Genomic DNA, 17,758 nt, shown 5'->3' on the forward strand with positions numbered 1-17,758 from the left:
AGCAGCAAAAGCAGTTCAAAGATGGAAATTTATAGCAATACAAGCCTACCTCAAGAAACAAGAAACATCTCAAATAAACAACCTAACCTTACACGCAAAGCAATTAGAGAAAGAAGAACAAAAAAACCCCAAAGTTACCAGAAGGAAAGAAATCATAAACAACAGATCAGAAATAAATGCAAAAGAAATGAAGGAAATGATAGCAAAGATCAATAAAGCTAAAAGCTGGTTCTTCTAGAATATAAACAAAATTGATAAGCCATTAGCCAGACTCATCAAGAAGAAAAGGGAGAGGACTCAAATCAATAGAATTAGAAATGAAAAAGGAGAAGTAACAACTGACGCTGCAGAAATACAAAGGATCATGAGAGATTACTACAAGCAACTATATGCCAATAAAATGGACAACTTGGAAGAAATGGACAAACTCTTAGAAAAGCACAACCTTCTGAAACTGAACCAGGAATAAATAGAAAATATAAACAGACCAATCACAATCACTGAAATTGAGACTGTAATTAAAAATCTACCAACAAACAAAAGCCCAGGACCAGATGGCTTCACAGGAGAATTCTATCAAACATTTAGAGAAGAGCTAACACCTATACTTCTCAAACTCTTCCAAAATATAGCAGAGGGAGGAACACTCCCAAACTCATTCTAGGAGGCCACCATCACCCTGATACCAAAACCAAACAAAGATGTCACAAAGAAAAAAAACTACAAGCCAATATCATTGATGAACACAGATGAAAAACTCCTCAACAAAATACTAGCAAACAGAATCCAACAGCACATTAAAAGGATTATACACCATGATCAAGTGCGGTTTATCCCAGGAATGCAAGGATTCCTTAATATATGCAAATCAATCAATGTGATACACCATATTAACAAACTGAAGAATAAAAACTATATGATCTTCGCAATAGATGTAGAAAAAGCTTTCGACAAAATTTAACACCGATTTATGATAAAAACCCTCCAGAAAAAACACACACACAAAAAAAAACCCTCCAGAGAGTAGGCATAGAGGGAACTTATCTCAACATAATAAAGGCCATATATAACAAACCCACAGCCAACATTGCCCTCAATGGTGAAAAACTGAAGCCATTTCCACTAAGATCAGGAACAAGACAAGGTTGCCCACTCTCACCACTATTACTCAACGTTGTTTTGGAAGTTTTAGCCACAGTAATCAGAGAAGAAAAAGAAATACAGGAATCCAAATTGGAAAAGAACAAGTAAAGCTGTCACTGTTTGCAGATGACATGATACTATACATAGAGAATCCTAAAGATGCTACCAGAAAACTACTAAAGCTAATCAATGAATTTGGTAAAGTAGCAGGATACAAAATTAATGCACAGAAATCTCTTGCATTCCTATACACTAATGATGAAAAATCTGAAAGAAAAATTAAGAAAACACTCCCATTTACCATTGCAACAAAAACAATAAAATACTTAGGAATAAACCTACCTAAGGAGACAAAAGACCTGTATGCAGAAAACTATAAGACACTGATGAAAGAAATTAAAGATGATACAAACAGATGGAGAGATATACCATGTTCTTGGATTGGAAGAATCAACATTGTGAAAATGACTCTACTACCCAAAGCAATGTACAGATTCATTGCAATCCCTATCAAACTACCAATGGCATTTTTCACAGAACTAGAACAAAAAATTTCACAATTTGTATGGAAACACAAAAGACCCCGAATAGCCAAAGCAATCTGGAGAAAGAGATATGGAGCTGGAGGAATCAGGCTCCCGGACTTCAGACTCTAACTCAAAGCTACACTAATCAAGACAGTATGGTACTGGCACAAAAACAGAAATATAGATCAATGGAACAGGATAGAAAGCCCACACATAAACCCATGCACATATGGTCATCTTATTTTTGATAAAGGAGGCAAGAATATACAATGGAGAAAAGACAGCTCTTCAATAAGTGGTGCTGGAAAAACTGGACAGCTACACGTAAAAGAATGAAATTAGAACACTCCCTAACAACATACACAAAAAGAAACTCAAAATGGATTAAAGACCTAAATGTAAGGCCAGACACTATAAAACCCTTAGAGGAAAGCACAGGCAGAACACTCTATGACATAAATCACAGCAAGATCCGTTTTTACCCACCTCCTAGAGAAATGGAAATAAAAACAAAAATAAACAAATGGGACCTAACGGAACTTAAAAGCTTTTGCACAGAAAAGGAAAACATAAACAAGGCAAAAAGTCAACCTGCAGAATGGGAGAAAATATTTTCAAATGAAGCAACTGACAAAGGATTAATCTCCATTATTTACAAGCAACTCATGCAGCTCAATATCAAAAAAACAAACAAACCAATCCCAAAATGGGCAGAAGACCTAAATAAACATTTCTCCAAAGAAGGTATTCAGATTGCCAACAAACACATGAAAGGATGCTCAACATCACTAATCATTAGAGAAATGCAAATCAAAACTACAGTGAGGTGTCACCTCACACCAGTCAGAATGGCCATCATCAAAAAATCTACAGTAAATGCTGGAGAGGTTGTGGAGAAAAGGGAACCCTCTTGCACTGTTGGTGGGAATGTAAATAGATACAGCCACTATGGAGAACAACAGTATGGAGGTTCCTTAAAAAACTAAAAATAGAGCTACCATATGACCCAGCAATCCCACTACTGGGCATATACCCTGAGAAAACCATAATTCAAAAAGAGTCATGTACCACAATGCTCATTGCAACACTATTTACAATTGCCAGGACATGGAAGCAACCTAAGTGTCCATCGACAGATGAATGGATAAAGATGTGGCACGTATACACAATGGAATATTATTCAGCCATAAAAAGGAATGAAAGTGAGTTATTTGTAGTGAGGTGGATGGAGCTAGAGTCTGTCATACACAGTGAAGTAAGTCAGAAAGAGAAAAATAGATACCATATAGTAAAACATATATATATATATAATCTAAAAAAAAAAAAGGTTCTGAAGAACCTAGGGGCAGGACAGGAATGAAGATGCAGATGTAGAGAATGGACTTGAGGACACAGGGAGGGGGAAGGGTAAGCTGGGATGAAGTGAGAGAGTGGCATGGACATATATACACTACCAAATGTAAAATAGATAGCTAGTGGGAAGCAGCCACATAGCACAGGGAGATCAGCTCGGTGCTTTGTGACCACCTAGAGGGTTGGGATAGGGAAGGTGGGGAGGAGACGCAAGAGGGAGGAGATATGGGGATATATGTATATGTATAGCTGATTCACTTTGTTATACAGCAGAAACTAACACACCATTGTAAAGCAATTATACTCCAATAAAGATGTTAAAAACAAAAAAGAAAATACACATCAGGACACAAGGTTACACATCACAATCTTCCTGTACTTATGAAACCACAGGACCACAGAGGCTCATGGCTATAAGGAAGTTGGAGGGATTTGCTTCATACAGATTCTAGGCCATGGATTGCTCATCAAAAGTAAGGCTATTTAACTTCTCAGACTACCTTTGTGATTTACATTAAATTTACGGCATGGAGGCATGGGCAATTACCATTAAACTTGCCACATAAGTCTTGATATTTTATCCAATTTCTTATTTGTTGAGATAAATATTTTTTGTTGAGCACAGAATTTGGGAAATAAATTGTTCTAAAAATAAATTTATAGAAACATTCAGATTTCAGTTTATGGAAAAGAAGTGGAAGGAAAAATATGAAAAAAATTAAATGATGCTAAAAATAGGAGGAGTATGGTAACTGAAAGTTACAATTGTCAATAATTGGATACTATATCTAAGTAAATATAATACTGATCAATCCATTTAATCATAATAAAGCCACTGTTCATCCATTTTGTTCAGATGCAAGAAAGATAGAGGTAGCCTCATCCACCAGAGGACAGAGAGCAGAAGCAAGAACAACTACAATGCTGCAGCCTGTGGAACAAAAACCACATTCACAGAAAGATAGACAAGAGGAAAAGGCAGAGGGCTATGTACCAGGTGGAGGAACAGGATAAAACCCCAGAAAAACAACTAAATGAAGTGGAGATAGGCAACCTTCCAGAAAAAGAACTCAGAATAATGATAGTGAGGGTGATCCAGGACCTCAGAAAAAGAATGTAGGAAAAGATAGAGAAGTTGCAAGAAATGTTTAACAAAGACCTAGAAGAATTAAAGAACAAACACCTAGAAGAATTAAAGAACAAAAGAAGAGAGATGAACAATACAATAACTGAAATGAAAAATACAATGGAAGGAATCAATAGCAGAATAACTGAGGCAGAAGAATGGATAAGTGATCTGGAAGACAGAATGGTGGAATTCACTGCCACGGAACAGAATAAAGAAAAAAGAATGAAGACAAATGAAGACAGCCTAAGAGACCTCTGGGACAACATTAAATGCAACAACATTTGCCTTATAGGGGTCCCAGAAGGAGAAGAGAGAGAAAAAGGACCCAAGAAAATATCTGAAGAGATTATAGTCGAAAACTTCCCTAACATGGGAAAGAAAATAGCCACCCAAGTCCAGGAAGCACAGAGAGTCCCAGGCAGGATAAACCAAAGGAGAAATATGCTGAGACACACAGTAATCAAACTGACAAAAATTAAAGACAAAGAAAAATTATTGAAGACAACAAGGGAAAAACAACAAATAACATACAAGGGAACTCCCATAAGGTTAACAGCTGATTTCTCAGTAGAAACTCTACAAGCCAGAAGGGAGTGGCATCAGATATTTAAAGTGATGAAAGGGAAGAACCTACAACCAAGATTACTCTACCCGGCAAGGATCTCATTCAGATTCGACAGAGAAATCAAAAGCTTTACAGACAAGCGAAAGCTAAGAGAATTCAGCACCACCAAACCACCTTTACAACAAATGCTAAAGGAACCTCTCTAAGTGGGAAACACAAGAGAAGAAAAGGACCTACAAAAACAAACCCATAACAATTAAGAAAATGGTAATAGGAACAAAAATATCGATAATTACCTTAAACGTGAATGGATTAAATGCTCCAACCAAAAGACACAGGCTCGCTGAATGGATACAAAAACAAGACCCATATATATGCTGTCTACAAGAAACTCACTTCAGACCTACGGACACATATAGACTGAAAGTGAGGGGATGGAAAAAGATACTCCATGCAACAGGAAATCAAAAGAAAGCTGGAGTAGCAATACTCATATCACATAAAATAGACCTTAAAATGAAGTATGTTACAAGAGACAAGGAAGGACACTACATAATGATCAAGGGATCAATCCAAGAAGAAGATATAACAATTGTAAATATATATGCACCCAACATAGGAGCACCTCAATATATAAGGCAACTGCTAACAGCTATAAAAGAGGAAATTGACAGTAACACAATAATAGTGGGGAACTTTAACACCTCACTTACACCAATGGACAGATCATCCAAACAGAAAATTAATAAGGAAACACAAGCTTTAAATGACACAATAGACCAGATAGATTTAATTTATATTTATAGGACATTCCATCCAAAAACAGCAGATTACACTTTCTTCTCAAGTGTACATGGAACATTCTCCAGGATGTATCACATCTTGGGTCACAAATCAAGCCTCAGTAAATTTAAGAAAATTGAAATCATATCAAGCATCTTTTCTGACCACAGCGCTATGAGATTAGAAATCAATTACAGGGATAAAAACGTAAATACTACAAACACATGGAGGCTAAACAATACGTTACTAAATAACCAAGAGGTCACTGAAGAAATCAAAGAGGAAATCAAAATATACCTAGAGACAAATTACCACAAAAACATGACAATCCAAAACCTATGGGATTTAGCAAAAGCAGTTTTAAGAGAGAAGTTTATAGCAATAAAACCCTACCTCAAGAAACATGAAAAATCTCAAATAAACAATCTAACCTTACATCTAAAGGAACTAGGAAAGAAGAACAAACAAAACCCAAAGTTAGTAGAAGGGAAGAAATCATAAAGATCAGAGCAGAAATAAATGAAATAGAAACAAAGAAAACAATAGCAAAGATCAATAAAACTAAAAGTTGGTTCTTTGAGAAGATAAACAAAATTGATAAACCATTAGCCAGACTCATCAAGAAAGAGGTAGAGGACTCAAATCAATAAAATTAGAAATGAAAAAGGAGATGTTACAACAGACAATGCAGAAGTACAAAGCATCCTAAGAGACTACTACAAGCAACTCTATGCCAATAAAATGGACAACCTGGAAGAAATGGACAAATTCTTAGAAAGGTATAACCTTCCAAGACGGAACCAGGATGAAACAGAAAATATGAGCAGACCAATCACAAGTAATGAAATTGAAACTGTGATTAAAAATCTTCCAACAAAGAAAAAGTCCAGGACCAGATGGCTTCACAGGTGAATTCTATCAAACAGTTAGGAAGAGCTAACACCTATCTTTCTCAAGCTATTCCAAAAAATTGGAGAGGAAGGAACACTCCCAAACTCATTCTACAAGGCCACAATCACCCTGATACCAAAACCAGACAAAGATACTACAAAAAAAGACAATTACAGACCAATATCACTGATGAATATAGATGCAAATATCCTCAACAAAACACTAGCAAACAGAATCCAACAACACATTAAAAGGATCATACACCATGATCAAGTGGGATTTATCCCAGGGATGCAAGGATTCTTCAATATAAGCAAATCAATCAATATGATACACCATATTATCAAATTGAAGAAGAAAAACCATATGATCATCTCAATAGATGCAGAAAAAGCTTTTGACAAAATTCAGCACCCATTTATGATAAAACTCTCCAGAAAGTGGGCATAGAGGGAACCTACGTGAACATAATAAAGGCCATATACGACAAACCCATAGCAAACATCATTCTCAATGGTGAAAAACTGAAAGCATTTCCTCTAAGGTCAGGAACAAGACAAGGATGTCCACTCTCGCCACTATTATTCAACATAGCTTTGGAAGTCCTAGCCACGGCAATCAGAGAAGAAAAAGAAATAAAAGGAATTCAAATCGGAAAAGAAGAAGTAAAACTGTCACTGTTTGCAGATGACATGATACTATACATAGAGAATCCTAAAGATGCCACCAGAAAACTACTAGAGCTAATCAATGAATTTGCTAATGTAGCAGGATACAAAATTAATGCACAGAAATCTCTTGCATTCCTATACACTAATGATGAAAAAGCCGAAAGAGAAATTAAGGAAACACTCCCATTTATCACTGCAGCAAAAAGAATAAAATATCTAGGAATAAACCTACCTAGGGAGACAAAAGACCTGTATGCAGAAAACTATAAGACACTGGTGAAAGAAATTAAAGATGATACAAACAGATGGAGAGATATACCATGTTCTTGTATTGGAAGAATCAATATTGTGAAAATGACTATATTGCCAAAAGCCATCTACAGATCCAATGCAATCCCTATCAAATTACCAATCACATTTTTTACAGAACTAGAGCAAAAAATCTTAAAATTTGTATGGAGACACAAAAGACCCCGAATAGCCAAAGCAGTCTCGAGGGAAAAAAACGGAGCTGGAGGAATCAGACTCCCTGACTTCAGACTATACTACAAATCTACAGTAATCAAGACAATATGGTACTGGCACAAAAACAGAAATATAGATCAATGGAACAGGATAGAAATCCCAGAGATAAACCCATGCACCTATGGTCAACTAATCTATGACAAAAGAGGCAAGGATATACAATGGAGATAAGACAGTCTATGCAATAAGTGGTGCTGGGAAAACTGGACAGCTACATGTAAAATAATGAAGTTAGAACAGTCCCTAACACCATACACAAAAATAAACTCAAAATGGATTAGAGACCTAAATGTAAGACCGGGCAGTATAAAACTCTTAGAGGAAAACATAGGAGGAACACTCTTTGACATAAATCACAACAAGATCTTTTCTGATCCACCTCCTAGAGTAATGGAAATAAAAACAAAAATAAACAAATGAGACCTAATGAAACTTAAAAGCTTCTGCACAGCAAAGGAAACCATAAACAAGATGAAAAGACAACCCTCAGAATGGGAGAAAATATATGCAAACAAATCAACAGACAAAGGATTAATCTCCAAAATATATAAACAGCTCATGTAGCTCAATATTCAAAAAACAAACAACCCAATCCAAAAATAGGCAGAAGACCTAAATAGACATTTCTCCAAAGAAGACATACAGATGGCCAAGAAGCACATGAAAAGCTGCTCAGCATCACTAATTATTAGAGAAATGCAAATCAAAACTACAATGAGGTATCACCTCACACCAGTTAGAATGGGCATCATCAGGAAATCTACAAACAACAAATGCTGGAGAGGGTGTGGAGAAAAGGGAACCCTCTTGAGCTGTTGGTGGGAATGTAAATTGATACAGCCACTAGGGAGAACAGTATGGAGGTTCCGTAAAAAACTAAAAATAGAATTACCATATGACCCAGCAATCCCACTACTGGGCATATACCCAGAGAAAACCATAATTCAAAAAGACACAGGCACCCCAATGTTCACTGCAGCACTATTTACAATAGCCAGGTCATGAAGCAACCTAAATGCCCATCGACAGACGAATGGATAAAGAAGATGTGGTACATATACACAAGGGAGTATTACTCAGCCATAAAAAGGAACGAAATTGGGTCATTTGTAGAGACGTGGATGGATCTCGAGACTGTTATACAGAGTGAAGTAAGTCAGAAAGAGAAAAACATATATCGTATATGAACGCATACATGTGGAACCTAGAAAAATGGTACAGATGAACCAGTTTGCAGGGCAGAAATAGAGACACAGATGTACCAAGGGGGGACAATGGAGGGGTAGGGGTGGTGGTGTGATGAATTGGGAGATTGGGATTGACATATATACAGTAATATGTATAAAATGGATAACTAATAAGAACCTGCTGTATAATAATAAAAAAAAGAAATAAAATGGAAATATTTTATCAAGCCACCTACTCTAAAGGAAAATTTGATGAAAAACAAATACAATACTTTGAAAATCATATATGGGGGTTTAGAAATTGGCGGCTTAAGAGGATTTCATTACAAGGTATTTCACCCCTAAGGGCTCCCATGATACGGGGTCCCAAGTACTTACGGTGAGACTCCATTGTATTAGAAAAGGTAGCACAATGAATATATTTTTTTTTTCTCTTTTTCACAATCAATGGTTTTTTGTCTTATCAAATGTGAGCAACTTAACTCGAGTTATCTTTTAGTCAGTATAAAAAAAGTGTGGATATATGTATATGTATAACTGATTCACTTCGCTGTACAGCAGAAACTAACATAACTATACTATACTATTTACTATAGTTGTAAATCAACTATACTCCAATAAAAATTTAAAAACAAAACAAAGATAACACACAAAAGAACACGAAAGAAAACCTCATAATTACATATACCTTATTTCTTGGATCTGATGCAATTTGCTAAACACATTATAACTTCTTTAAAATGCATCTGAGATGCCGTAGTATTAATGCTTATTGTATAGATTAGCCATTTTACATTTTTTGGTCATGCTTTTATTATATGTAATTATTTATATCAAGAAATATAATTTGATATTGAATCACTATGTTGTACCCTTGAAACTAATATAATATTGTAAATCAACTATATTTCAATAAAAAAAAGAAATACAATTTGACCCATGGCTAGCCAAACCTGTGTAACAATGAGCCATATTATAATATACTTACAATTTCAAGGAAGAAGGATAACGTGGTAAGCAGAAACCATTTACAATCAGACATATCTAACTGAATTCCAACTTTGCAAACCCTCTTTAGCTGTACAGCCATTGATAATTAACCTCTATGAGCCTCAGTTTCCTTGTTGACAATGGTAATGTTTAGAGACATTAATGGGAATGGGGATGGTAACATCAGAGACAAAATAAATGTATGTAAAGTGCCTAGAATATTGCCTGCCATACACAGGGGCTTAAAACATATCAGTCCTCTTTTTTTTTTTTTAATTAATTAATTTATTTATTTTTGGCTGTGTTGGGCCTTCGTTTCTGTGCGAGGGCTTTCTCTAGTTGCGGCAAGTGGGGGCCACTCTTCATCGCGGTGCGCGGGCCTCTCGCTATCTCGGCCTCTCTTGTTGCGGAGCACAAGCTCCAGACGCGCAGGCTCAGTAATTGTGGCTCACGGGCCTAGTTGCTCCGCGGCATGTGGGATCTTCCCAGACCAGGGCTCGAACCCGTGTCCCCTGCATTGGCAGGCAGACTCTCAACCACTGCGCCACCAGGGAAGCCCCTCTTTTTTAATATACAATAAGAAAAGGAAAAAACAATTGAAATGTTCTAGGTGGAGAACCTGCACTAATAGATGGCCCCCTGAAAGCAAGAGCCATATGGGTGTCTAAACTTGTGAAGGACCAAACAGGAAATACTAGAATCCTCAATATCATCACAAGGCAGAAATGAGATTTAACTGCCTCTTGGCCTGCCTAATACTTACCTCCACAAAAAGAAGCCTTGAACGCTCTATTCTGGATGTAATCTCCAGAGTTTCCTTTGGGTAGTAGTGGTTTGTTTCTAGTTTTAAAGACAGAGTCTTAAATATGAAGCCAAAGAATAAGGCTCCTAGACCTGGGGCATGCCATCTGCCTAGCATTAAGCAAAAGCTGAAAGTCAGTTACAGAAGCAAAGTCATTTCTAACATGATTTATGTTCCGTCCTTGAACGTGGCAGGAAGACTGCAAAAGATATTTGGAAGCCAATGCTTCCTGTGAATAAAGTAAACGAGTATATGCTAAGCCCCTCTCCCTGGACCATGCTGGTCTGTTAGAGAAGTTGCCAATGCAGAGTCTGTGAACCCTGGAGCAAACCGGCTATTCGGAATGAGAAAATATCTCCAGGCCAATGATCATTGCTACCGTAAACGTACAGATCACAGTACGGCACCAGGGTCAGATGACAGATATCCAGGATATTACTCAAAAACACATCTAGCTCAAAGCTGACAAGATAATCTGTTCCTGTGAGTACAAAGCAGGCTGGAATGCTGCAGCCATGACCTACACAAGGAAAGAAAAAAGAAAGTGCAACTCTCCAAGGGCTCCAACTCAAGCTCTTTATGCAGGCAAAACTCCAAGGGACTTCAAAGGGAGTGTTGCTTATGGAGAGAGCGCTGAACCAAGCCCACCGGGGGTATCACTTCCATGATCATGTTGCCATCTACATTTCGTGAACTGGCAAATGCAAATATTTCAGATACAAGCTTAAACGAATGAAAAAAGAAGTGTGAAAGAGCTTGAGGGTTTGCTCGCAAAGAAACCTCAGAATTTCAGGAAAAGCATTTAATATCAGGAACTTCATAAGTATTCCAACATTCCCAAGACAGTAATTGGTTTGTGATCATATTAGAAATAAAAGTTTTTTTTTAATTGACACATATTGCACTCCTACATATCACATGATCACAAAACAGTATACTCAAAAAATAATGTCCCACAGTTAAATACTCTTAAAAAGGTCAGCAATATTTTTCTAATTGAAATATAGAGTATATTTTGATGTTTTAACAGTTTTAACATACGTGATTTGATTAACGTAGAGGAGCCAGAATGCAGCAAATATACTTACAGGAGGACCTATGGTTGGGGGAGAGTAGAGAGAATAAGAAAAAGGGAGAGACAAATTAGTGAATATACAAATAGTAAGATTTAATAAAAGATTAGAACATCATCATAATCATCAGCACAATACAAGAGACATAGAAATCACTTAAGAATTTAGTGCCTCTCAGTCATTTTTTAGATCATGAACCTATTATGAGACCATATCAGAAAAATGCATTTACATCTATGTGCACACAAAATTTTTTGTAAAATTTCAAAGAATAGTCCCTGAGGACTGTTTATGAATTACTGAGAAGTTCATATATTTTAAGAAAAGACTGTCTAATTTATACACCTAAAAATTTAGATAAAATATGAATTAGGAAGAGCGTTAGTCATTTATGATAGACCAGTTGTAGACAATTGATATATAAATTTCTTGAGTTTGGTGAAATGGCTAAATCAGAAAGGTACCTGCTATTTGTTCTAAGAATGTTTATCATTCAGTAGTATTGTCAATATATAAAAGACTAAGTCCTGATGTTTATATAAGTTTCTTTAAAACTATGTATTCTCATCAAAACACAGGCAAAGTCTAAGAAAATTTCAATATTTCGCACACCATATGTTCAATTAAAGCGCCAGTTCTCAGTAGCCAAGAAGTTGGGAATTGATTTTTATATTTTCTGTAAAACTGCATAAGTACAAAATTTTCACTTTTTTTTCTTAATCCTCTTTCTTTCTTTTGACACAAAGATCAATTCAGTGATTATTTGGGTCCACCAATGTTTTCTCATTTCTTTTTCCTCAAAAACAAATTTATAAAGCATCCTCTATTATAAAACTTTGCACTCAATGAAAGGGATACCTATACAATTTTCCAGTTACTTAGAGTGAATGAGGTTTAAAAATAACTTTTGATAATTCTCTTCAAGGAATTAAAACTTAGCAGCTATGTTTTCATAAAAACCTTTTTACTTTGACATCATATTTCCAAAAGGGAGAGGAAATGAGACAAAAAAAATCAATCTGCCATCTGCTCTTTTTGATACAGTTAGTATTTCTATTTTTTAACCCTTAGTAGATTGTTTTTAATATTAATAAATACTTGTAGAAAATGCTGGAAAATAGCATTTCTTAGTACACTAAAATCAAACCTTAAATTACCTTCCTCTTATCTTGCAAGGAAGAATTGATGTCCTGTTAAGACTTCACATTTACATTTACATTTTTGGAGTCTGAGACTTTATAAAACTAGTAAAACCGTAAGTGAACACACTCATTTGAATACCTTGGTTTCAGAAAAAAACAGTTTTTATTTGACTTTGCATATAGGGATTTGGCCTGAAAGCAAAAAACAAAACAAAACAAAACAAAAATCACTAAAATGCGTGTCAGGACAATTGGTTGTGCTTCTAGTTCTGCTCATAAAAAATTGCATGGTCGGGCTTCCCTGGTGGCGCAGTGGTTGAGAGTCTGCCTGCCAATTCAGGGAACATGGGTTCGAGCCCTGGTCTGGGAAGAGCCCACATGCCGCGGAGCAACTGGGCCCGTGAGCCACAGCTACTGAGCCTGCGCGGCTGGAGCCTGTGCTCCGCAACAAGAGAGGCCGTGATAGTGAGAGGCCCATGCACCGCAATGAAGAGTGGCCCCCACTTGCCGCAACTAGAGAAAGCCCTCGCACAGAAACGAAGACCCAATACAACCATAAGTAAATAAATGAATGAATGAACGAATGAATAAATAAATAAATAAAAATAAAGGAATTCTTTTTAAAAAAAAATTGCACGGCCTTGGCTGAATCACCTGACTGCTCTGCATCTCCATTTCCTCAACTATAAAATGAAAACTCTGGATTGATTACTAAGGTTCCTGTCATCACTAAAACTCTATGGTTATACAAGAGGACTAAAAAATCTCAAATTTTGAAATGAGAGTCAAAAGCATGACAAAATTTTACCAGTTGGATAAAATAATGATCAGCTTTCCAGGGCATGTGCCCCAGTGTCCCAAGGCAGATGTTTCCGCAAAGAGTGTGCATTGACTGACCACCTATGTAGATGGAGAGATGGGTGATGCTGTCATACTGCACATGGCTAAGAAACCCTCTGCTGTACACTGAAAGGGCGGATTTAACTTGACACAGTAAATAAGCCAAAATTGGGTGCCAGGGGTTAGTAAACCGTAATGAATAATATTTTGCACACTTCTCCTTCCTACTGTTTGATGGAAATAAGAAGATAAAAAAAAAATTCTATGTGTAGCAGAGAAGATATAAACATCTCACACACACACACACGCATGCGCACATGCACACAACATCCAACAGAACAATATAATCACTAATTAGGAGGAACAGATGTGGGAACCTAGCCAGAACATGAATGACACAGAACAGCTGAAAGAGAGACTTACCAGATTCTCCTCTTCGGCCCCTTTTACCTCGTTTCCCCGGAGGGCCTGAAATAAAAAGAACAATTTTTGGAATTTTTGGTTCCAAAATGGCTAGTAAATGATTTCTATATATCTTGTCACTGTTTTTAACTAACATGAAAAGGACCAGAGATTTGTAAAGGCCAACTCTGTCTCTGGCATTTCAGCATAACTGTTAAGCTTCATTTAATTATAAAAGCTGTCCTAGATCTCTAACCAACTAGTGTTACTTAGAAACACTAAAGATTCAGAATTTTTGTTCATCCTGCCTGGGTATCATCAATAAGAAAGTGTTCACTAAGCAAACTGGTGGTGTTGAGATTTCATGTTTCTTAGGAAAATTTCTTTTCTGAAGGTTTCAGCATATTAATAATTTAAAGTACTAAGTACAAATGATTACAGTTTCTCTTCAGTCAGGTTCCTCATGCATCTCTTGAAAATATTTAGTTGGCAGTTAATTAAACATATATATCAATAATGTAAATAATCTTTACAAATATTTCTATTTTATTAAATGTGAATTTTCATCTATTGGAATTTCTCTAAGAACCAGCTGAGTAAAAATCACAACACTTTTAATTGGAAAGTGTTTAGGTAGTAAGTATTGGTCTCATTTTTCTAAGGGGCTAGCTCATTATTGTCATTCAATAAATGTTTAGTCTTTACGGTGATCTCATTCTAAAAGTGAAGAAATAACCTTTTTTTTCAGTGAGTTCCCTATGAAGACCACCACGCCAGTATGTGTCAGACTTGCACAAGTCTCTAGACGTTCATGGTTTTCAAGCCATTATTCTCAACTATATAATTTCTGCCCTCATTTCCTTGGTTAGGAATAGCTCCTGCTGAATTATGATCCCAGCAAATAGAAGAGAATAATTAGCCCACAGTGAGAATTGAGGTCTTAAAATATTTGCTTGGAGAAAGAGACCAAGGAAAATACAGAACTGCCTGGTTTTGAAGAATGAGTGGCAAAGTTGGACTGATGAATTCTAAACTCTAGAAAGTTCAAGGCACAGGCCTTGGCACCCAGTTGACTCTTAATGTGATCCTGAGCTACCGAATTCCACATGGAAACACTATCATGAGAAATAAAAACATCAGTGGGCCAGGTTAGTTTCCCTGCAAGCCCTTACACAGAGTAAGTCTGGCCATGTGTGTTTTGTAAGAGGTTAAAAACAATCAAGCAATAAAATCAATTGAAAATATTAGGAGAAGCGGCTTTGTAGCAGAATCCAAAATTGTCATTCAAAATTTCAGGTTTCTTTCTGTGTTCTGAAAGAAAGAGAGATTTTCATCACACTCAAGTTATCCTTGGGTAGACTAAGAGCAGAAGGAAAATCATATAAATAGGTAAATAAACCCAGTGGAATCCTAATAGGTATGAAAAATATACATTTATACACATGCTCAAACACACACATACACAGATATATATTGACAAATTCTGATGTATAATATACAATGCCCTTTCGATTAGGAATCAGATTTTTTTTTTTTAATTATTAGCACCTTTAATTATTATTTATTTATTTATTTATTTATTTTGGCTGTGTTGTGTCTTTGTTTCTGTGCGAGGGCTTCCTCTAGTTGCGGCGAGCGGAGGCCACTCTTCATCGCGGTGCGCGGGCCTCTCACTATCGCGGCCTCTCTTGTTGCGGAGCACAGGCTCCAGACGCGCAGGCTCAGTAGTTGTGGCGCACGGGCCCAGTTGCTCCTCGGCATGTGGGATCTTCCCAGACCAGGGCTCGAAGCCGTGTCCCCTGCATTGGCAGGCAGATTCTCAACCACTGCGCCACCAGGGAAGCCCCAGATTTTTTTATATTACAAAATTACTTTAAGAAGTGTTTAGCAACTACTAGATACTTATGATGTCTGTGGTCTGCACAGTAGGGACTACAGGTCATGTATAAGATGTATATCTGCTCTGAAGAAGCAAAGAAGTTGAAAAGACTAAAATAACACACATGAAAAATTCGTTAGTAGTATGTTGTGAAGGCGGCACAATGAGTTTGCGCTCTGATTTGTTCCTTCTACTCTCAACACATGGTCAATTATAAAAAGAGAAAAACATTTAAAACTATTTGCATTCAAAAAAGACATGGGCATGTCCACAGGCCAGAAATGAACCAGAACTGGAAAGTGGAGAGCAGGGATAAACCATGAGCTTGCCTGGCTCTGGTTCTAGAAGTAGAAATGGTGGCTATGGGTTCTATCCCTGAAGAATAAATACTCAAAAGTTCTCTCATCAGATTCAGACTCACTTCTTAAAGCTGGGGGCTTATAAATGCAAAAGAGAAGCTTTAAAAAAATCTAGATCTCTGGCTTAAAGGCTGAGGAATATAGATATAACCTCTCAATCGGAAAACGAAGTAAGCATCTGCTGGTTTGATGCCTGATTCTGTGATATTCCAAACATAAATCTGCAACAGGAGTCCTGAAATGTCATTTTAAGACAACTCTGGTCTAGAAAGCTGGGAGGTCAGGTAAAGAAGGACATAAAATGAATAGGTAAGAAAAGGTGAGTATAGAGGAAAGAAAGGCAGACACACACAGACAGGAAACTACACACACACACACACACACACACACACACACACTAAAAACCTCCTACTCACAATGAGTATAGAAGTCAAAGTTCCAAAACATATGAAGAAATCTAATGCTAAGAAAGGTAGCACTAAATAATAAGATCATGAATTCTTCCTAGGTAAAATTAATTAATTTTAAGAAACCATCAGATGAAGATTAGTATGTTAATTATGCTTTAAGAAATAAATGAAGAAGTAATACCCATTAAAGAGCAAGGGATTTTGAATGTAAACAAGGAAAAAAAAGAACAAGTGGATATGAAAGAGAACCCTTTAGAAATCTTGAAAATATCATTGAAATTTAAAAAAAAAAGATAAATCAATTAAATGCTAACCTGGATATTGTTGAAGAAGGGACAGACATGGTAGATGCAGAATGCAGCCCAGAGAGACAGATCCAATATCTATCTATGTATCTGACTATCCACTGTAATCTGAATGTACATGTCCCACAAATTCACAGGTTGAAATTCTAACTCCCAAAGATGATAATTTGGGGAGTGGGGTCTTTGGGAGTTGCTTAAATCATGAAGCTGGAGCCCTCAAGAATGGGGCTTATAACAAAGACCCCACAGAGACCCCTAGCCCCTTCCACTATGTTAGGACACAGTGAAAAGACACCAGCTATGAACCAGGAAGAGGGCCCTTACCTCAAGGTGACCATGCCGAAACCTTGATCTTAGATGTCCCAGCCTCCTGAACTGTGAGAAATAAATTTTTGTTGTTTATAAGTCACCCAGCCTGTGGTATTTCATTATAGCAGCCCAAACAGAATAAGACTCTATCTACTACCTATCTATCTATCTATCTATCTATCTATCTATCTATCTATCATCTATCTGTCTGTCTGTGCTGTCTATGTATCTATGTATCTATCTATCCATCTATGTTAAGAAGAAAATTTTTACTTATAAAAGACCTCAAAATAAATGATAGAGAAGACTTTGTTTAAGAGATAATAGTTGAGAATATTCCAGAATTGAACTTAGGATACCTAAGATTGAACTTATACTCCAAGTGGCAAGTAAAAATAAATCACACTTAAACACAAAGAAGGAGAAACTTAGAAATATTCAAGGATAAAGAAAAAATGTTAAGAACTACCAGA

The 17,758-nt window shown here is 36.5% G+C and overlaps 1 protein-coding gene across 7 annotated transcripts in view; it reads right to left on the reverse strand.

Moving 5' to 3' along the window:
• COL25A1 (collagen type XXV alpha 1 chain) overlaps window positions 1–17,758 on the reverse strand; it is a 478,809-nt gene that overhangs the window by 211,479 nt on the left and 249,572 nt on the right. For all 7 annotated transcript variants that reach the window (XM_036853780.1, XM_036853776.1, XM_036853781.1 and 4 more), the window contains exons 3-4: window positions 14,045–14,089; window positions 11,655–11,662 (exon numbers count right to left, since the gene is read on the reverse strand). In XM_036853780.1, the coding sequence (XP_036709675.1) occupies window positions 11,655–11,662; window positions 14,045–14,089 (53 nt within the window). The remainder of the gene's footprint in view (window positions 1–11,654; window positions 11,663–14,044; window positions 14,090–17,758) is intronic.

This window comes from Balaenoptera musculus, chromosome 5 (genome assembly GCF_009873245.2).
Source record: "Balaenoptera musculus isolate JJ_BM4_2016_0621 chromosome 5, mBalMus1.pri.v3, whole genome shotgun sequence".
NCBI classification, from domain to species: Eukaryota; Metazoa; Chordata; class Mammalia; order Artiodactyla; family Balaenopteridae; genus Balaenoptera; species Balaenoptera musculus.